A 20,890-nucleotide genomic window follows, 5' to 3' on the forward strand; every position below is an offset into this window, starting at 1 on the left:
TTGAACAAGGAACAAGACTCTGGCAACAATACAATGGTCTGAAGCAAGTGCTACTTTATTTGGAATAGTGGATACAATGTAAAAGTGATAGATAACTTCAGGAAATATAAAAACGACAAGTTTTATAATAAAAATGAATCAAGTGAAAAAAACTCACAAAATATTAAAAATACTACTTCAATTACTTCAAAAACCACACAATAAAATAACCGTAGATAAGTCGATTAATGATTCAAAACTTTTAATTAGCCATTAAAATAGAAATGTAAAGTAAACCAGCCACCAATTCTTTCTTAATTATAATCAACATATGAAATGAACAGAATAAGGAAAAGTGTATGTTAATAAACTATAATAATAATGTTGATGATAAACTAACGTTAATAAACTAACTGGCTAAACTAACTAACTAACTAACTAACTAACTAACTAAAATAGCAAAGCACACCTACATAACATGAAAATGCAGCAGCTCTAGATTACTCTCATGATGACCAGACAGTTTTGAAGAGATTGAATAAACCAGAAAGAGAGAGGAGATGGAGAGGGAGAGAGGGGGATGGGAGACAGAGGAGAAAGAGAGATAGATAGAAGGGGAGAGAGGTGAAAAGGGGAAGAGTTATAGAGAGGAGAAGGGGAGGGGAAAGAAATAGAGAAATTATTATAGAGGGATCCGATTCAAATCTCTCTTTTTTGCATTCCCTGAAAAAAAATTGAGGCTTTATTTTCAAAGTGTTTCCTCCAATGGGGTGCAAAACATAATAACAGAAGAAAGTTTCCAAACGAGAGGAGGCCCCATTCAGCCCATCTTGCTCGTTTGGTTGTTAGTAGCTTATTGATCCCAGAATCTCATCAAGCAGCTTCTTGAAGGATCCCAGGGTGTCAGCTTCAACAACATTACTGGGGAGTCGAGTGTGAGTTCCTGTTCCTTTAGCCGGAGCATTTACAATGGGAAAAATCTGTTAAACCACAAGGGTGTTCCCTCAGCTGTGTTCTCTTTGGAGATGTTCCTGTACATGGAGACTAACTGTTTCAGAAATTCGCCTTTCCTCAAACAATCTTAATTTGTTTAAATCATTCCCAGTAATTGCATCGATAATTTGCTGAGTTATTGGATCCTTGCACTTATGAAACTCCAGAAGAATGTCCAAGATCCTGTTACCATCTTTAATCAATTCACACAACATGGGGATAAATTCTTTATTTTCATCAGCCCTCTTCAATAACAAGAACATCATCAAGGTCATTGCCTTGTTCAATGCCTCTGCTTCATTTGCTCGATCTAGCTGGACTGAAGCCATGTCTCTGATGAAATAAAACACAGGTCGGCTATATTCCAGAAAGCTTTCTATTTGGTCTTTATTGTTTTTGTAAGGGAAGCCTCCTTGATGCATAGACACAAGCCGACCATCCGAGTCAAACACGGGGGAGCCCGAGGAACCATAATAGAAGCAGCTGTTGTACATAAGCAATTCATTATTGGATAATTTATTCAATTCTTGCGTCGTAAATAAAAAAGTCACTTCCAATTCCCAAAAAGCCTTCTCTCGATCCTTCATATCTATAATGGAGCACGGGTCTATCCTTTTCTCTCGATTGTCTGGGTGTCCAATAATGTACACCAACCCATCTGAAGGAGGGACTATGACTTTATCTAGCAATGGGGGAAGCTGCACCTCATAGTTATCCATTTCAAGCAAGGCATAATCCAGACTTGGATCACAGGCGACTATATATGGTTTTAACTTGATCTGTGTCCGTTTGCCAAGTACAGTGAAATAGTCAAAGATGACGCAAAACGTTTCAGGTGACTGCGCTTGGTACATCTTCTTGGCAACATGTTCACAGGTCAGGATGTACTTGCCGAAGAACCAAAAACCACTTCCAAGAGGCTTATTGTCAATACAAACCATGCAGGCGTAGTCACTGAGATTGCTCAGCATTTTGATGGTGTTGACAACATGAAAGTCCTTGGCTTTGGTACCAAACTGCTCTGCCTGCTGCTTCCAGAATTTGGAGCCAGTTGGGGTCTTGTGCCGTTTGAAATAGCCATTCCATCGTTCTTGAAAACAATCATACAACTTCTGCTCTCTGGTTTTGTTCGGCTCCAGAGAAGTTCTGGACCTGACTACTGGATCTGTAGACGTAGATGCCTGGTCTTCAAAACCGGGTCTTGATCCAGATCTTGGGTCCTCTACATTGAAATGTGAACTTACAGTTCCTGATATTAACTCTTCGGTGGCCTGTTCACCAACTTGTACCACTTCTTTCTTTTCCTTGTTTTTATTGGTCACGATTAGTGTCAACTCCTTGTCATCGTGGCTGTTGACCAATGAGTCTATATTATACCGTGTATTGTCCTGGTCTCTTAAGTAACAGACCTTGGTAAATACCAGAGGAAGAAATCGCCCATCTCTGTCAAGCGCCTCTGTAAATGTCTCCCCCTTGAACGCATACAGGAGGAGATTTGAGATTCCACCATAAATATTTGGATTTTTTAGTCTATGGGCATTCTGATCAGCTTCGGTTTTACCCTTGGGTTTAACATAAAAGACAACTTTCTCTTGATTTTCATCCAGCTCATGATTTTCATCCAGCTCAGGCTTTGATACCGGTTGATCACGCTCTGGCAACTTTACTTCTGTGATGTCAAAATGTTCTCCTGGTTCTATAAATTGGCAAGGCAAATGCACAGGCACGATCCCCTTCAAATAATCCCTCCCTGTGATTAGAATGTCTTTAGTTTGGGGAATTTTTCCATACTTTGTGCTGAAGTCGCTTTCACTTTGCAATGCCTGCCACAGCGTTTCGTGTGGGCTAAAGGAAACCGAAATGGGGTGCGACTTCAGAAAAGAGTATTTGAATGTATTTACTTCAGGGTTCTTTTCTCCTTTCTGTTTTTTATCTTCACCATATTCCGGATAGTCCGGCTCCTTCTGCAAAATCAGACACAGGTTTTTTTTTTAATCAGAAATATTACACCTCGTACATATGTTAAAGATGGCAAGAAGGTTGTACAATTCACTGAAAACTAGTAGTTACCACAAAAGGTAGTTATTGTAAGCACACATCCAATGAAACTCTCCTTAAAGAGTAAGCAGCGAGGTTCCGAAAAAATAGAGCGTTACCCATCCCCATGTATTGCTACCACTGTTTATATAACATACCCGTCATTTCTCTTTTCATTGTTAACATCCTGACAACTTTTTACACTTATAACTTTAAAGTTGGTTTCAAAATGTCCGCTCCAGTGCACTGATAGTGTCAGGATTATCGCACGCATTGTCAAACAGGTAACACAGCGATAACGATCCAGGATGTGGTACGGAACAGTGGTACGGACATTTTGAAACAAGCTTTGAAACAGACTTGTACGGGGTCCGCCCAATGTTAAATATCCCGCCGGTGACCTGGCCCTTTAAATCTTTTTACTCGGGCACTGTGAGAGACAGCCCTGCTTGTGTATTTCCTGTAGATGACCATATGAGGAGAGTCTTGAATGCGAGTGTTTCGGGATGTTTCTGTTGTGTTGAAGACAGACGTACCTCGATGCAGTAAACATTTTCACACAAAATCTTTACAAAATAAAATTAATGACGACATCAAAAGGCACAAGGACCTATTTTCCGATAAATATATATATTTGTTTTTCGTGTTTGTGGATCAGATGCACGAGACATGTAGCCCAGGTATCCACCTTTCTGACCACTGAAGCCACAGTGAACAGCCCCATCTTGTGTCACATGATCAGGGTGGCTGGGACGAATAATTTGAATTTTTTTTTATTATTATTTATTTTTTCTTCTGCACATTTTCAATGAGTCCGTTTTCTTGGTTGCTTTTGGTCCCTTTTGTATATAAGGCCGTAATTCCTTTATTTTATATCCAATTAATTTTTTCCATGTTCGCTACATGTTGAAGTTTCATTGTGCACTGTCAGATTTGAGCTGACCATTATAAAATTTACAAACAATAAATAATGTTTTTTTTTTCTAAAAAGCGTCTCTCATTTTCCGTGGTTTTTGTTATCTGTATTGAACAGGGTGTTTCATGTTTTTCATGTGCACATTCATTTCATGTATGACATGTACCTGTAACCATTGTAGGGACCAAATTATTGAAATACCCACAGTCATGAGTAAAACTGTCTGTTCTAACACAACAGAACTGTCTGTTCTCAGTACGGTACATGATTAGAGATAACGCTTATATAAAGGAACAATTTTGAACAACATAATACAGAGGGGTGGAGTGGGCTTGTGAATAGGGATTGGTGAAAAGAGATACATGCCTGCTTGTTCGTGATTGGACATATATAAATTGTTTGGTGCGTGCTTAATGCTTATTGGAGATATGTGTAAACTGTGTGTACTATAAAATGTTTAACCAAATAACTTAGAAGCCAGAACTTCTACGATACTGATAAGGTGTTTAGCTGTTCTCAGGAGTACTCTGTATGTGTCTTGCTGTAATTCTTCATTAAAACTTTGATTCAACTCAACGCGTGGACTGAATTGATGAATTCCAATTTTCGTCCCTACACCATTATAGTTAAAGAGTTCTAGCCACAAATCTAACAATAGTAAAACACAGGAGAAAATAGGGGGACCTCAGTAAAGTTCCAAGTGTAAAAAGTTGTCAGGATGTTAACAATGAAAAGAAATGATAGGTGTGTTACTTAAACAGTTATAGTAGCAACTGTTAAAAACCATCCCTTACCTTCACAGCAGTCTTGGAAAGCATAGTGAATGTTGCAATTGCAGGACGGACACTTTCCGGAGAAGGGGTGTGAAGTCTGTTTCTCCTCTTCTGTGCTTTTTTTGAAAATAAGAAGAGCAAAGAGAATGGGTATTGCATAGCTGCAGTAGTTTCAAATACAATAAAGCTGCTGGGATAATATGGTTCTAGTATAGCAGCCCTGGTTATTAAAACCAAATACATAGTTTTAGTAATTCCAAGCACTGGTTTATAGTGGCCACGTTGTTATTATTATTATTATTATTATTATTATTATTATTATTATTATTATTATTATTAATAATAATAATAATAATAATAATAATAATAATAATAATAATATGATTGAACTACAACAGATTACGTCATGCTATTTTGATTCAAACCACTGTGCTTTGAAACGTTAATAACGATCTGTATTTTGTTGACATAAATAATGAAGCTTGTTGTGTAATAAGTATTTATTTGATATTTTACCGGAGAATAAAAACGTCACGGCTGTCTCGCATTTGCGCTTGTGCACGTGACGCGACAGAAAGCCTGGAGGCGTTCCGAAGGACCTGAACTAAGAGACACGAGGGGCGGGACGATACAGAGATTCAATCCGGGGGGGGGACATGATATTTCACAATACTAGAACTTGTGTAATACTCTGCAGCCCCAGACTGATTGGCGCATGCGCAGTTTCGTTTTGACACGACAGGAGGCAGCAGTAATTTTAGATTAAAATTAATATAAGCCTACATATAGGTTAAGACGTGCGCGGTAGGTTAATTAAAACAAACAAACAAATAAATAAATAAATAAATAAATACATTAATTAAACTAATCCTGAACCTTCTCACGCCTCTCGGATCCTTTAAAACCCGACTTGACAAAGTTCTGACATATCAGCTGCTCGGAACCGTAAGAGATTGCAGAAAACTTACAGCGTGTTTGAGAATCCTATAGCTCTGCACAGATTTTATACACAAACAAATACTGTGTGCGTATAACATATCTATCTATCTTAAGATAGATACAATACAGAAAAAAGCAAATTACGTAACTTTGATCGTGTTTATTGAATAAATCTCTTCGCGGCAGTCAACAATAGAAAATAAACAATTTCATGATTATTACATTACTGTCGTTGTCGAATGTGTGTGTCAAAAGACACATACTTTTCATTAAACTCGCGACCCATCAAGACCGTTTTTATTTCATAGATTTTTCTCAGTTTAATGACAAAAAAGAACACGTACCTACCTTGCTTCAGGAGAAGTGGAGTGTGGAGTTTCAGGAAGTTGGAAGCTTCTATTGTATCTAGAGGGCGGGTTTTTCACCTGGGTAGACACCACTACAATAAAGACATTGCTTTACTGGCTTTACGCAATTATTGAGAAACTAAACTTAACATTGCTGTCCTCCTGACGATCGCGGAGGGAGGGGCGAGTCCTGGAAAATGACGGTGAGCTACCAGAAATTATTGGAAATTTCATCAAATCCCCAAAACAGAGCGCTTTTGTGAGCATGTTTTTTAAAACCTCTGTAAATGGGATGGATTCGCTACTACAACACTTCATATTGGCTACTCATGAACAGTTTATTATTATTTATTTCTTAGCAGACGCCCTTATCCAGGGCGACTTACAATTGTTACAAGATATCACATTATACATTATTTCACATTATACAGATATCACATTATTTTTACATACAGTTCCCCATTTATACAGTTGGGTTTTTACTGGAGCAATCTAGGTAAAGTACCTTGCTCAAGGGTACAGCAGCAGTGTCCCCCACCAGGGATTGAACCCACAACCCTCCGGGCAAGAGTCCAGAGCCCTAACCACTACTCCACACTGCTTAGAACTACTGGAGAAATATTAGAGGGCAAAACAAAAGCCCCAATGGATGCAATATGCATTTTATTATGAAGTTCTTTTTAAGTGCATGCTGTATGTAAATATATATAATTTATATTCTTGAATAACCTGCAGGTTCTGTCCTTGAGAATCGAGGACTGTTGATAAAAAAGCAGCCTTACATAGTGCAAGAAAATTTGATAGTAAGATGAAAGGAATATTTGGGATGTATGGTACTTTCAATGGAGAGATATTGAGCACAGAGTTTAGGTGGGGTATGATGGAATTCAGGGCCAGCAAATATGACCATTTATGGCCATTTGTTGAAAGGGTCTCTGTTCTGCTCTGTTTTGGTTGCATGGGAGGATGGGAGAATCTAGAGATAAGCGATGCATGAATGTTTGTGAGGCTTGGGGTCTGGCCACGTACACAGGTTTAGGTGGGGGAGGGTCTCAAATGATGTAATTATAGGTGAGTGTTTGATGTTATTAAAAAGCAGCCATTGTCTGGGGCACAGATTCCATCCGCTGTGACCCAGAGCATATGTGTCTGTTTTCTTCCAATAGGTCTATTCTTGTATTACACCAATAAACATATGTTTGACTTTCACTAATATTGTTTTTCAGTTTTCATCAATTTTTCCCTAGAATAGCTTTGCATCGTTTCAGTATCCATACACAATCCAGCAGTGCAAAAGTTGACCCATTGTAAAGTGCATTTATACTGAATGTCAATCTGGTGCAAGCTTTTCTTTCAAGACTGTTAGGAAACGCTACTCAAACACCAGACAATAAAAGAGCTCTCATTCTGTTCAATTACAATATTTTACATTTATTTTTGCAGAAATGTAAACCCACCTCTCTTCCACAAGATGAACAAGAAACCCTAAAGGCTGCTTTACTGACAGTCCCAGCTGAAGTAAGCCAGAGCACAGGGGAGTCTGGAGTAGAGGATGAGCCTTTCCACCATGGTGAAAAATTGAAGATGAAAGTCGTATGGAAAAGAAGATGGGAATCGAAGAAATGGAAGGATCGCAAAACAACATGTGTGATCTGACCTAACTTTTTTTTTTTTAAAAATTGTATTTGTTTATTTAGCAGACGCCTTTATCCAAGGCGACTTACAGAGAGTGTGTGAACTATGCATCAGCTGCAGAGTCACTTACAACTACGTCTCACCCGAAAGACGGAGCACAAGGTTAACATGAAAAGTTTATATTTTAGTTTATTTTAGTAATGCATTGAAGAATGCGTAGCCTGTTTTTATCTGTGTGTTGGCAATTAAATAATAATAATAATAATAAGTCTTAAAAATCAGCTGGAGTTTTTAATTTTTCACTGCCACCATGCTCCTTGTTCGTGGAACTCGATTCTAGACGTTATCAGGCAGTTTGAAAACGTCTGATGCTTTTAAAAAAAAAAAAAAAAAAAAAAAGTCTCAATTGAAAAGGATGCGCCTCGGCACGGCAATACAAGGCAAAAACTGCTTCTTGTGCTGTCAAACCTTTTTTTTTCCAGATCAGCGCAAGAAATAACTCTGAGTGTGTGTTTGTTTATTTAGCAGACGTCTTTATCCAAGGCGACTTACAGAGACTAGGGTGTGGGAACTATGCATCAGCTGCAGAGTCACTTACAACTACGTCTCACCCGAGAGACGGAGCACAAGGAGGTGAAGTGACTTGCTCAGGGTCACACAATGAGTCAGTGGCTGAGGTGGGATTTGAACCGGGGACCTCTTGGTTACAAGCCAGTTTCTTTAACCACTGGACCACACAGCCTCCTATAATTGGGGGGGGGGGGGGAACAAGGGGCTCCATTCAAAGGTTCAGCGGTTCCGACTCGTGTAGAGAGCAACCGGACCTCCTTCCAGAGTTTTCCTGAGTCCTGGAGGAGATGGAGGTATAAAGTCAAGGCTTTTTAATCAGACTCCTTTTCCAGGTGAACTAACAAAGCTATAGAAAGCAGGGAAGATGGGAGAAAGATCGGTTTGTAAATATAGATTGGTTCAGATATATACATTGGTTCCAAATTTGTCAACAAATTATATATATACACTACACAATGATAAACCTGAATTCATAAAATGCTCCAACCCCGTTTTCTGCTACCATTAAAACAGCATTTAATATGTCAAGCTGTGGCTACCTGATAAACAAAACCCCAGACCCTCTCCCCGGCTTCTATTTAAAATCAGACAAGAAATAAGACACGGGATATTCAGGAGAATCGATCTCCAGGATCTGGCAGATGCTGAGCAGCTGGAGCCTCGCGGCGTCTCTGTCCTGGTTCTGACAGGCCACGTTGCAATAGACATTCTCGTACTCGCTCGAGACCAACCTGTCGCTGAAATGGTTGAGACGGATCACCCCTCGGGAGTGCAGGAGACGCAGCATCTCCAAGCTGGTGGTGGTCCTCAGGGCGCAGAGATGCTGGGAGACGATACACATGACCCCGATGAGGTGGCACAGCGGCGGGGAGGCTTCGGGGATCCTGGGGCGGAGCCCGCAAGCCACCGCGAAAGCAGCGAAGAGGATGTCGGCCCCGTAGACCGCCCGGATCCAGTCGCGGAGGTAGAAGCCGCCCATCCTGGCGTTGATCTCGATGAGCCTGGGTCCCGTGGGGGTCATCTTCATCTCCACGTTGAAGACTCCGTCTGTCAGACCGCAGCCCAGGCAGCAGCGGAGGGCAGCTTCGACCAGCTGAGCCCGCTTGTCCGGGCGGAGGTAGCTGGGCATGGCGGCGGCCGTCTCGGTGAAGCCAGGGACCCTAGTGGGGCCGTTGTCGGAGATGAAGGCGGCCACTTTCTGCCCGTCGAAGAGGACCAGGTCAACGTCATGCTCCGTGCCCGAGAGGTACTCCATCAGGGTCATGGCGTTGCCCCAGCCTAGCCCGATGCCTGGATAGTCGGTCTCTTCCCGGAGGTCGCTGGAGATCTTCTCAAAGTGGGCTTGGCATTCTTCCGCAGAGTTGACGCGTTTCGCTCCCACCGCCCCGGACCCGTACTCCAGCTTCATGACGGCCGGGAAAGAAACGAGCCGGGCTGCCTTCTCCACATCGGCGCGGGACTCCAGGTGGTAGCAGGGCACGGCGTAGATGTGAGGGGAGGGGGTCCAAACGGGGCGGGAAGGAAGAGGTAAAGGTAGAGGAGAATCCGGGAAGAGATCGGAAATTCTATCGACGGGTGTGGCTTTTTCCGACGAAGGATCCCGGACAGGATTGCCGGACAGCTTGGTGAGATTCGCTCGGTTGTTGGCGATGTCGGAAATGGTTTTGTTGGAAGGAGAAGCAGAAGGAGAATCAGCGATGGTGGTGGATCCGTTTGAGGGCTCCACGGTTCGGATCAGGGAGGAGAGGTGAGGAGAGGAGTAGCAGCAGCCGGGAGTGGGTTCTAGGGATGAGAGGGGAGGGCAAGGAGGAGAGCCGGTGGTTTTGGGTTGCAGGGAAGAGGGTCGGAGGAAGTCGGCCAGGCTGGGTTCCTCAGGGGCCCCCTCCAGCAGGCGGAGGTGGGTTTGGCTCTTCTGTTTGGCGGTCCGCACAGCCGGGGCGGGGCTGCTCCGGAGGCCCAGTCGCTCGCAGACGAGCGCCGCCAGCACCACACAGTGTTCGCAGAAAGTGAGGCATCCGTCGGGGAGGATCCCGCGCTCGCACAGGGCCTCGCAGATCCGGGAGCAGTTCTCCGAGTCCTGCCTGTGGTCGGTCAGGTCCAGGTGGATGAAGGTGTTGACCAGGCCGGCCGCGAAGTGAGTGGGGTTGGACTCCACGAGGTGGATCTGTGTGGAGGAGAGAGGGGGGTATGAATCAGGAGGAGAAAAGCATGCGAGAGAGAGAGAGAGAGAGAGAGCAGGGTGGAGAATAGGAAGGAAAGAGTGAGAGAGGTGGAGGATAAGAATGAAAGAAGGAAAGAGAGAGAATGTTGGAGAAGGAAAGAGGGAGAGAAAAGAAAAGAGGGAGAGAGTACAGGGTGGAGGATGAGAATGAGAGAAAGAAAGAGGGAGAGAGAGAAGGCTGGAGAAGGAAAGATGGATAGAGAGAAGGGTGGATAAGAATAAGAGAGAAAGGGGGAGAAGGAGAGAGAAAGAGGGAGAGAAAGGAAGAGAAAGTGGCAGAAATAAAGAAAAGGGGGACAGAGAGAGATGGAGAGAGAAGCATTGTAACCAACGTAACCCCGACTCACCTTCAGTCCGAAGTCTCTCGCTGACTCCCACACGAAGGTCTTGCTGACTCCCCCTGCGCCGATGATCAGCAGGTTCCGCCCCTCCATGATGTAGCGCTGGGAGCGGTTGAGGGGCGTGTGCAGCAGAGCCCCGCCCCCGGACAGGAAGAGCCCGCAGCTCTCCAGGCAGCGAGAAGGCTTGAGACCCAGGCAGAAGGGGGTGACCACCTGACCAGAGCATGAGAGGAGCATGTCTACTCCTGAGGGAGAGGGAGAGGGAGAGGGTTAGGGGAGGGTTAAAGTCAAACCTGCTGAACAATGTTACGTTAACACATTGAATCACATACAAGCGCTTTGTAGTTTTCCATGTACTTAATGAAAGAAAATTGAAAAAATGAAATACTACTGAAATACATACAACTAGATTACTCCCTCCTCCTCCCCCTTTCCTAGCTCCCTGATTGGCTTACCTATCATGTCCGTCTGCGCCGCCCGGCCCCCCCGTTGCTCCGGCGAGAGCCCCGCCTCCATCTCCATGGCGACGCGGAGGCAGGTTTCAGCAGTGCTCTTCACCTGGCTGTGTATGCTGGAGCACTGGGCCGGGTCAGAGAGGCCCCAATCCTGCAGAGTGGTCTCTAGAGACTGAAGAGGGGAGGAGCCATGCCGAATAGGACTGTCTGAACGACCCACACTGCACACCAACTGAGAGAGGAGAGAGAAGAGAGAAGAGAGAGGAGAGAGAGGAGAGGAGAGAGAGGAGAGAAGGGAGAGAGGAGAGAGAAGAGAGGAGAAGGGAGAGGAGAGGAGAGAGAAGAAGGGAGAGAGAAGAGAGGGGAATTTAGGAGAGAGACAGATATGGGACCTTTTCATTCTCCCTCCTGCCACCTTGCCCTCTCCTTAGCTCCATCCTCCCCAGATCTTTCCCTCCCTCTTCTCCTCTTCCCTCTCTCGCTTCTCCTTATATGCCTCAATCCACATCCCCTGGCTTCTCCTCCCTTCTTTCCCCAGTTCCCAAACCGGATTCCCCTCCCCTCTCCTCCTCTCACCTGGTTGAGCAGGGGCAGTCCCTCGGGAGATCGGGTCACCACGGCACACATCCGAAAAGAGAGGTCAGGACGAGGGACATTCACACCTGATAGAGAGAGAGGGGCAGGGAAAGAGGGGGAAATAGGGGAGAAAGAGTGAGATAGATAGGAGAAGGGAAGAGAGGGATAGAGAGGAGAGAGGGGATGGGTGATAGGGAGAGATTGAGGAGAAGGGTTGAGAAATATGGAAATTATTGGAGAGGGGGAGATGGGGGTTACAGATGAAAGAGAGTGTGGGATAGGAAGAGAGGGGGGAGTGAGAGAGAGGGGGTGGGGGTTACAGAGAGGAGAGCGAGAGGGGGGATAGAGAGAGAGAGGGGGTTCTGTTAAGACATTGTATAATGAACCAAACAAGGTAATCTTTACCATCATTTGGAGAAATTAAAAAGGAATTATATAATTGAATCTCTTACCTCTGGGTCTATGGCCCGGGGAGGCAGGGGGTGGGGGTGGGGGGGGGGTGTATGTGATTTGGGGGGGGGTCTGATTCAAATCTCTCTCTCTTTTTGTTTTGCATTTTTTTACTTTTTTTTTACAAGCAAAAGGAGAAGAAAAAAGCTCCCCAAAAAATTGATTTTATTTTCAAGAAAACGTTTCCTTCCAATTATTTAATTTACTCCTCGTATTTGAAAAGGAAAAAAAACAAGAAGATGCAAAACACAAAACGAGGCACGAAAACACACCGAGAGCGCTTAAAAGAACTTGAGATGTATATTTTGTTTTAGTTTTTGCGAAATTAACGTCCGTTTCACCTCTTAACTGAAGAGTTCCTTCAAGACTGCTGTAAACACGTTGCTAAGACGGCCCTGCAGTTGTTTCTGAAGCAATGGATTTGAATGCATTTCCCAAGCGACAGGGACATGGTTGAAAAAGAGGGTGCTGCATATTTCTCTTAAATCCAGAGACCACCTCAGCCTGTTCAATTAGGGGGACGGGGAGGAGGGGGCGGATGTCTGTCTGTCTTTCTGCCTGTGTGTGTGTCTGTCTGTCTGTCTGTAGAAACCGAGGTCCTATTGGAAGTGACTCTGCAGCAGCAGCAGCAGTTGTTGATGATGCATAATTCACCCTCCTAGTCTCTGTAAGTCGCTTTGGAGAAAAGCGTCTGCTGAATGACTCATACTAATATGCTGTTGTGTTGGGTGGGGAGTGGGCAGGGGGGAAGGGCAGTTTTTTTTAGGGGGTGGGGGGTTGCGACGGCCCCTTCGTCTGCGGGCGGGCGGGGGGGGTCCCTCCCCCCCTCCCTCCTCTCCCTCCTCCTCCTCTTACGTCTGTACGCATCCCAGGTCTGAGTGAGGACAGGAGACACTGGAGTCATGGTGGGACAGAAGGCCTCCAGCAGCGCGGTTTCTCCCTCCTCCAGCAGGGGCAGCAGCGAGCACACCTCCCTCCGGACCGCCTCGCAGTCCTGCTTCTCTAGGAAACGCACCGGCCGCTGGGACCCGCTCCAGCGCCCCCCGCTGGGCTTTAGCACCACCTGCAGGACGGGAGGAGACATGACACCCCTCAGAGGAAACGGTTTGGAAATTCATTACCCTGACAAGATTTCATACAATTTGTTATACTGTGTATTTGAAAAAAAGATTAGAACATTTACCATTAAATCTTAAGAATAACCAAGTGCCTCTACCAGTAAGCTTTGATAAATGTCCGGAAACTATAGATATCTAAATAATTCCATATGGATATATATATATATATATATATGCACACTACCTGAACATGATTTAAATATTTTATTTAATACTTCACAGCGATTGGTCGAAATCTGACATGTGATTCTTAACAGTCCCAGGCTGTACCTTGCTGTAAGGCTCCATAGCCAGCGACTCCAGAAACTTCAGCACCTCTCTCTGCACCAGCTCCCCCTGCCCCTCCCTCTCCGTCAGACTGACCGCGGTGACGGTGGTGCCCTCGGTCTGGTACGAGCGGGGGGGGCGGTACATCAGCCCCAGGGTGGGGGGACAGCGGACCCGGTTCCTTTCCAGCAGAACCCGAGTCAGGAGCGTGTCTCCCAGCAGCTCCGCCAGCCTCGGGGAGCTTCCCATGGGACAGTCTGCCTCCCGGGTCACTTCCTGCCCCTCTTTCCCGACCACAGGAAGCAGGTAGGTGACACGGCGGGGGGTGCAGAAGTCCTCGAGGGAGGTGCGGCCCCCCAGCTCGAAGGAGATGCCCCGGTGGAGGAACAGGGAGGAGAGGCCCGGGTGCAGAGGGGAGGAGGAGCGGGACAGCCAGGAGGGAGACAGGCAGAGGAACACCTCACCTGGAGAGGAGTGGGGAGGAGGGGAGAGGAGATAGAGAATGAAGAATAGAGAGGAATGGAGGAGGGAGTAGGAGGAAAGTGAGATATAGGATAAAGAATAGAGGTAGAGAAGGGAGAGAGAAGAGGGAGGAGGGGGAGGAGAGAAGGGAAAAGAGAGGGGAAAGGAGAGGCAGAAGAGGGGAATGGAGTAAGGAGACGGGGCACAGGGCAGATGGGAATAGAGATTGGGGAAAGGCAAGAGGAAAGAGAGACAGGGTAGGGGGAAAGAGAAGAGAAAGGAGTGGAAATAGAGTTTGAGGGGAGGGAGGGAAGAGATAGAGGAGAAGGGAGAGAGGAGAGAGTATAAGAGTTAGTTATTATAATATAGTTAAAATAGAACATTTAAATAACAGGTAAATGATGCAGCAATAGCATTGCTATAATAAGAGATCAGAGACATTATAAAAACCTTGGAGTTAGTGCCACTTTAAAGGGGGGTGGATCAATGAACTGGTAGGTGCTATAGGGGGTCAGGAATTGGATTGGAATGTCTCTGTAATGACTTGGTGTGTTTCTAAGCGTTCGGTGGCTGCCTCTAATTAAGAGGAGAGTGTGCTTTCTCTTGAGCTCTTTACATGACCCCTCTCCTTTGTTTGATTCGTTACCCGCTCAGAGTGAAACGAGTGGAGACACAGCTGCTTGGGGTTTGTGTGGATCGCTGTTCTCCACAGAGTCTGAAGAAATGCCGCGATCAATCAATCAAACCCAAGCAGCTGTTTCTTGATACAAGGAGGTTCAAATCACCCGGCTCAGCCACTGACTCCCTGTGTGTGTGTGACCCTGAGCAAGTCACTGAACCTCCTTGTGCTCCGTCCTTCAGGATGAGACGTCAAACAAACGAGCTCCTATTGGAAGTGACTCTGCAGCAGCAGCTGATGATGATGCATAGTTCACCCCCTAGTCCCTGGAAGTCACTTTGGATAAAAGAGTCTGCTAAATGGCCAATTAATAATAATGATATTAATAATAATAATAATAATAATAATAATAATAATAATAATAATAATAATAATAATAATATGTGTGAGACTTCTCTCTTACCTGGAGCCTCTCTGCCTCCCTCTAGCAGCAGGGAGAGGTATGGCAGGGGAGATCCCAGCACACAGATGGTGATGTCTGAATTGGAGGAGACTGGAATAGAAAAGCACACACACACACATGGGGGTCAAACAAATGAATGTCTTCTACTATCTGTCCATCCTCTCTCTCCTCCTCTCCCCTGATCTATCCCCCCTTCCTGTCTTCCATTCTCCCCTCACCCATACTTTCTTCTTACTCCTTGCTCTCTGTTTCGGTCTCTCCCCTCACCCTTTTTTCTCTGCCCCCCCACCGTGGTTCAATCTCTCTCCTATCCCCTAACCTCTACCCTACTGTTTTCCCCTCTTACCTCCTCTTTTCCCTCTCTCTACCCAAACCTTACTCCCCTCACTCTCCTCCCTGATTCACTATTTTCCCCTGTATTACACTCTGCTCCCCTCTCTTTGCCCTCTCACCTCTCGCTGGCTCTCTGGTTCGATCTCGTGTCTCAGGAAGTCCCGCCTCACGCAGAGTTTTCTGCAGAAGTTTGTAAAGCTGCCCCACTCTCTCCCTGCCCCTCTCCGCCTCTCCCAGCCCCTCCTGGGGTTCCGGCTGGGGGATGATGAGGGGGTGCGGGGAGGCCTTCCCAAAAGGGGAAAATTCAGAGGGGTGGGGTTCCAGGGATCGCTGCCGAACAAAAAAACAAGGTTCAGGTTCAGAAGAGAGATTGAACTAAAATCATTATCCCTAACAATGTTGAGCAGAGGTCCTTAAAAAAAATCACAAAATTTTTTATCACAGAGACAAACTGGTATGAAATCTTACAAAAGAAATAGCTATGAGAACACGTCGTAGAATGGACGTCTAAGTTGTACCTAGGTACCATAGGACGCTGTTACTGTTACCTCGTTCGCATAAATTCAATGTGTTATTATTGTGTTATTAATACAGTCTAATATAAAAAACGATGGATTTGTAATGCATATATTTAGGAGAAGTTAGGAAAAGCATTAACCCTTTGTGGTCCTATGTCGGTCCTGGTCCGACATTGCAATTATTCCTATCCGGTCCAATGTCGGACCCTGTCCGACATCATCAAAAAATCGCAAAAAACGGGTTTCTAGTCGTTTTTTCTCTGGAAAAAGCCGAAAAAACCATTCAATGGCCGAGTGGGAGCGACAAGAGCCGAGACGAGCCGAAAAAAAAAAAAAAATCACGTATCTCATGAATAGTCATACCTGCCCCTGGCATCCCCAATGGGCGGTCATAAGGAAACAAGCTGGCTGTTACTGTATCAGCGCACAGAGGCTATCACAGACATTTGCAGAGCTTTTTTGAGATGTTATAGTAATAAAATAATGACTTGGATCGCATTATTGAGGAGTTTGGTGATAAAACGAGTGATCAGGAGATGATCGATCGGTATGTACGACTATTATTATTATTATTATTATTATTTATTTCTTAGCATATGTGAAAGCGATAGCGAACGAAAGTGGGGCTGGAGATGCCTAGTGAGTGTTTTGTTGATATGCAGGGCCTTTTAAACCCGTTTGACTGTGAAAAAATACTTTTAAACAGCGCGTCTAAAATTAAATGCGCGTGTGAAAATAAACTGGACCTGACGCGCCTGACGCGCGATTAATAAATGGACCGCAGAGGGTTAAAACGAGATTACAATCAGGATGGAGGCTTGTTAGCGGGATTTCAAGCTGTATTCCAGTTAAGATACGGAGGATTTAAAACAGAATTGTGGCAAAATGTACAAAAATGCCTCCAGACAAAAACCCCAGAAGAATGTGCCGAGACCAGAGGGATTTCACTGTGGAAGACAGCAAAGGAATGAAGGGACAACTTAAGTGTGCTGTCGAGTTACTACTGTACAAGTTTTGACACTCAAGCATTTTGGAAAGTAACCGAAAACACTCATTTCATACAGTATATCAAAAACGAAAGCCCTGAAAAACAAATAATTCTAGGAAAAATCTTTCGTAGCAAAAGTTTTGCTTTTATGAATGTGGGAAAAAAAAATAAGTTACAAGAAGCAGATACAATTATTTCCTTCAGCAATTCTTTTTGGCAGAACTCCAGAAATGATAATTCCATCTTTCTAGAGGGGTGGGAGTGAATTTGTTTTAACTTGGCTCAAAGAACTCTCAAATTGGACTCTCGCCAAGCTTCTATCTTCAATCTGATCATCTCTTACCTTCACAGCAGACATAGCAAATGTCGCAATTGCAGGACACTTTCCGGAGAAGGGGTATGAAGTCTATTTCTCCTCTTCTGTGCTTTTTTTGAAAATAAAAAGAGCAAAGAGAATGGGTATTGCACAGCTGCAGTAGTTTCAAATTATTTATTTATTTCTTAGCAGACACCCTTATCCAGGGCAACTTACAATTGTAAGCAAATACATTTCAAGTGTTACAATACAAGTAATACAATAAGAGCAAGAAATACAATCACTTTTGTTCAAGCAAAGTACAAGTGTGACAAACCACAATTCAATAATACAGCAGATAATAGTGATAGTTACATCAGGATATGATTAAATACAAAGTACTACAGGTTAAACACTTGGCAGATTACAGTATTCTGAAGTACAGGATTAAATGCAGTAAACTAGGGGGCAGATAAGAGCAAAATAAAGCACATTTACATGAAGGGTGATACAAACAGAGGAGTTCTACAGGTGCTGTTTGAAGAGGTGAGTCTTAAGGAGGCGCCGGAATGTGGTCAGGGACTGGGCAGTAAAGGTGCTGGAGTAATATGGTTTGAGTATAGCAGCTCTGGTTATTAAAACCAAATGGAACAGGTTGCCTAGGGTTTTTTGGGGTGTCCCAGGTCCATGGCTGGTCCCTTTAAAGTCCCAAACGAGGAGTGTAATAAAAAAAAACATCAAAATAAAAACTCAAAAGCCTATAGACCGTTTCATTTTTTAATTAGTTTAAAAGATACTCTAAGATTGGATTAATTGTAACAATTCTCTTTCAGAAAAAGGGAGATCATTAAATCTCTCTGTGTCTTTGTGTAGTTTCACACCCAGCAGGTGGTGCCTGCTTGTCTCAGGTATAACCTGTTTATTATAGGATTTAGAGAGTGGTTGTGACCGTGGGCTGTGGGCATTGTTCATACATGAGTTGCTCTGCTAATTTAAATGCGGCTTGTGATCACAGGTGAGCAATTAAACCTGACAGGAACCGGTTCTCACAGGCGAGGTGTTGTCTTGGGCTGGTGGAAGAAAGAGGGGCAAGCTTGTATAATTTATATTAACTCTGCAGATCTGTACGTCTGCACTCTCTATCAAAGACTGACGGTTCATGGTTTTGTTGCAAAGATCTGTACGTTCTGCACTGTTTGATTTTTTCTTTTATCACATCAAGAATTGAGAAATATCTGAACTTTACAAAACACAAATAAAAACTGACTGCGTCTGCTGTGTAATTTGTAAAAGAAAAATATTATAGCGAGAAATGGCTCAAGGTTTTTTGATACAGAAAAGGAGATTTATTCCTTCCATTCACTCTCTCACACTCTGTGAAGCCAGCTGCCAACACACAGATAAAAACACGCTACGCATTCTTCAATGCGTTACTAAAATAAACTCAAATATAAACTTTTCATGTTAACCTTGTGCTCCGTCTTTCGGGTGAGGCGTAGTTGCAAGTGACTCTGCAGCTGATGCATAGTTCACACACCCTAGTCTCTGTAAGTCGCCTTGGATAAAGGCGTCTGCTAAATAAACTAATAATAATAACTCATTTAAACACAGTTGTTTTACTTCATAGACCTTTTGCTCAGTTTTACGACTTGACAGATTTAGTTTTTAATGGATTTATCAAAACAGACTTGAATTAACTCTAGATTTTTGGTTTTATTTGCATTCTGCGAGAAGAAAAACACTTACCTTGCTTCAGGAGAAGTCGAGTGTGGAGTCTGAGGAAGCTGGAAGCTTTTATTGTACCTGGTGGGCGGGGGGTATGAAGTTTGTTTAACAGAAAGGAATGTTTTTCAGTTGGATAGATGTCACGACACACATTGTTTTCCAGGCGTAAAATTACAGTACCAGAAACGATTAAAGGGGTCTTGTTACCAGGAGATTCAAAATACCAGCTCAGCCACTGACTCCCTGTGTGTGTGTGTGACCCTGAGCAAGTCACTGAACCTCCTTGTGCTCCGTCCTTCAGGATGAGACGTCAAACAAACGAGCTCCTATTGGAAGTGACTCTGCAGCAGCCACTGACTCCCCGTGTGTGTGTGACCCTGAGCAAGTCACTGAACCTCCTTGTGCTCCGTCCTTCAGGATGAGACGTCAAACAAACGAGCTCCTATTGGAAGTGACTCTGCAGCAGCCACTGACTCCCTTTGTGTGTGTGTGACCCTGAGCAAGTCACTGATCCTCCTTGTGCTCCGTCCTTCAGGATGAGACGTCAAACAAACGAGCTCCTATTGGAAGTGACTCTGCAGCAGCCACTGCCTCCCTGTGTGTGTGTGTGACCCTGAACAAGTCACTGAACCTCCTTGTGCTCCGTCCTTCAGGATGAGACGTCAAACAAACGAGCTCCTATTGGAAGTGACTCTGCAGCAGCCACTGACTCCCTGTGTGTGTGTGACCCTGAGCAAGTCACTGAACCTCCTTGTGCTCCGTCCTTCAGGATGAGACGTCAAACAAACGAGCTCCTATTGGAAGCGACTCTGCAGCAGCAGCAGCAGTTGTTGATGATGCAGAGTTCACCCCCCTAGTCTCTGGAAATCGCTTTGGATAAAAGCACCTGCCAAATGACTCATTCATAATTAATTAATGAATTAATTAATTAATTAATTAATTAATATCAAAAGGGAGTGTAAAAAATGAAACCTGTAGTTGCATTACATGTATTTACCCTTTGCGGTCCATTTATTCAGTGTATCAGGTCCAATTTACTTTCACAAGCAGTTTATTTTAGACGCTCTGTTTTAAAAGTATTTTTTTCACAGTGAAACAGGTTTAAAAGTCTCTGCATATCAACAGGACTCTCAGTACTGCATCTCCAGCACCGTCCCTCGTTCGCTATATTTTTCACATACCTCTTCATAGTCGTGCATACCGATAAATCATCTCCTGATCGCTCGTTTTATCACCAAACTCCTCAATCATGCGATCCAAGTCGTTATTTTATTACTATAGCATCTCAAAAAGCTCTGCAAATGTCTGTGATGTTCTTTGAGCGCTGGATGCAGAAGCAGCTGTCTTGTTTGTTTATGTCTGTGTTATCTCTGTGTTGCAGGGCAATGTGCATTGCTCAGATCCGCCCCCTTTGTTTCAGTTTCTCTCTTATCGCTCTCACTCGGCCAGTTTTCTCGGCTTTTTCCAGAGAAAAAAAAAAAAGACTAGAGACCAGTGCTTGACGTCTTTTTGATGATGTAGGACAGGGTCCAACATCGGACCGGAAATGGAAAATTGTAATGTCGTACATGGTCCCATATCGAGCAGCAGTGTGGAGTAGTGGTTAGGGCTCTGGACTCTTGACCGGAGGGTCGTGGGTTCAATCCCAGGTGGGGGATGCTGCTGCTGTACCCTTGAGCAAGGTACTTTACCTAGAATGCTCCAGTAAAAACCCAACTGTATAAATGGGTAACTGTATGTAAAAATAATGTGATGTCTTGTAACAATTGTAAGTCGCCCTGGATAAGGGCGTCTGCTAAGAAATAAATAATATTAGGACCGCAGAGGGTTAACTATCCTTCAATAGAGCAGGTTTTGGGGTAGGCCAGTT

The 20,890-nt window shown here is 44.2% G+C and overlaps 2 protein-coding genes and 1 long non-coding RNA gene across 5 annotated transcripts; 1 reads left to right on the top strand and 2 right to left on the bottom strand.

Annotated features, from left to right (window-relative positions):
* Window positions 1-31: 31 nt before the first annotated feature.
* On the bottom strand, window positions 32-7,539 carry LOC117970751 (serine protease FAM111B-like). Of its 2 annotated transcripts, none has more exons than XM_059021639.1 (4): window positions 7,442-7,539; window positions 5,986-6,076; window positions 4,720-4,814; window positions 32-2,936 (listed from the first exon to the last, which is right to left on the bottom strand). In XM_059021639.1, the coding sequence occupies exons 3-4, from the start codon at window positions 4,741-4,743 to the stop codon at window positions 984-986; spliced, it is 1,977 nt and encodes a 658-aa protein (XP_058877622.1). In that variant the 5' UTR covers window positions 4,744-4,814; window positions 5,986-6,076; window positions 7,442-7,539; the 3' UTR covers window positions 32-983. The 2 variants fall into 2 exon arrangements, with proteins under 2 accessions (XP_058877622.1, XP_058877623.1); XM_059021640.1 differs by having other exon boundaries at window positions 5,982-6,076.
* Window positions 5,597-8,335, top strand: LOC131735564 (uncharacterized). The gene is made up of 3 exons (XR_009327564.1): window positions 5,597-6,187; window positions 7,428-7,781; window positions 8,250-8,335. It is a non-coding gene; the product is annotated as an uncharacterized LOC131735564 (long non-coding RNA).
* Window positions 7,998-19,622, bottom strand: LOC117410067 (carnosine synthase 1-like). 2 transcript variants are annotated; one of them, XM_059021636.1, is made up of 11 exons: window positions 19,042-19,621; window positions 17,344-17,425; window positions 15,614-15,824; window positions 15,162-15,251; window positions 13,621-14,081; window positions 13,088-13,295; window positions 11,783-11,868; window positions 11,207-11,438; window positions 10,758-10,996; window positions 8,921-10,353; window positions 7,998-8,467 (listed from the first exon to the last, which is right to left on the bottom strand). In XM_059021636.1, exons 2-11 carry the CDS (start codon window positions 17,356-17,358, stop codon window positions 8,401-8,403), a joined length of 3,042 nt encoding a protein of 1,013 aa, XP_058877619.1. In that variant the 5' UTR covers window positions 17,359-17,425; window positions 19,042-19,621; the 3' UTR covers window positions 7,998-8,400. The 2 variants fall into 2 exon arrangements, with proteins under 2 accessions (XP_058877619.1, XP_058877618.1); XM_059021635.1 differs by having other exon boundaries at window positions 7,998-10,353; window positions 19,042-19,622.
* Between the last annotated feature and the right edge of the window lie 1,268 nt (window positions 19,623-20,890).

This window comes from Acipenser ruthenus, unplaced genomic scaffold (genome assembly GCF_902713425.1).
Source record: "Acipenser ruthenus unplaced genomic scaffold, fAciRut3.2 maternal haplotype, whole genome shotgun sequence".
Taxonomy (NCBI): Eukaryota; Metazoa; Chordata; class Actinopteri; order Acipenseriformes; family Acipenseridae; genus Acipenser; species Acipenser ruthenus.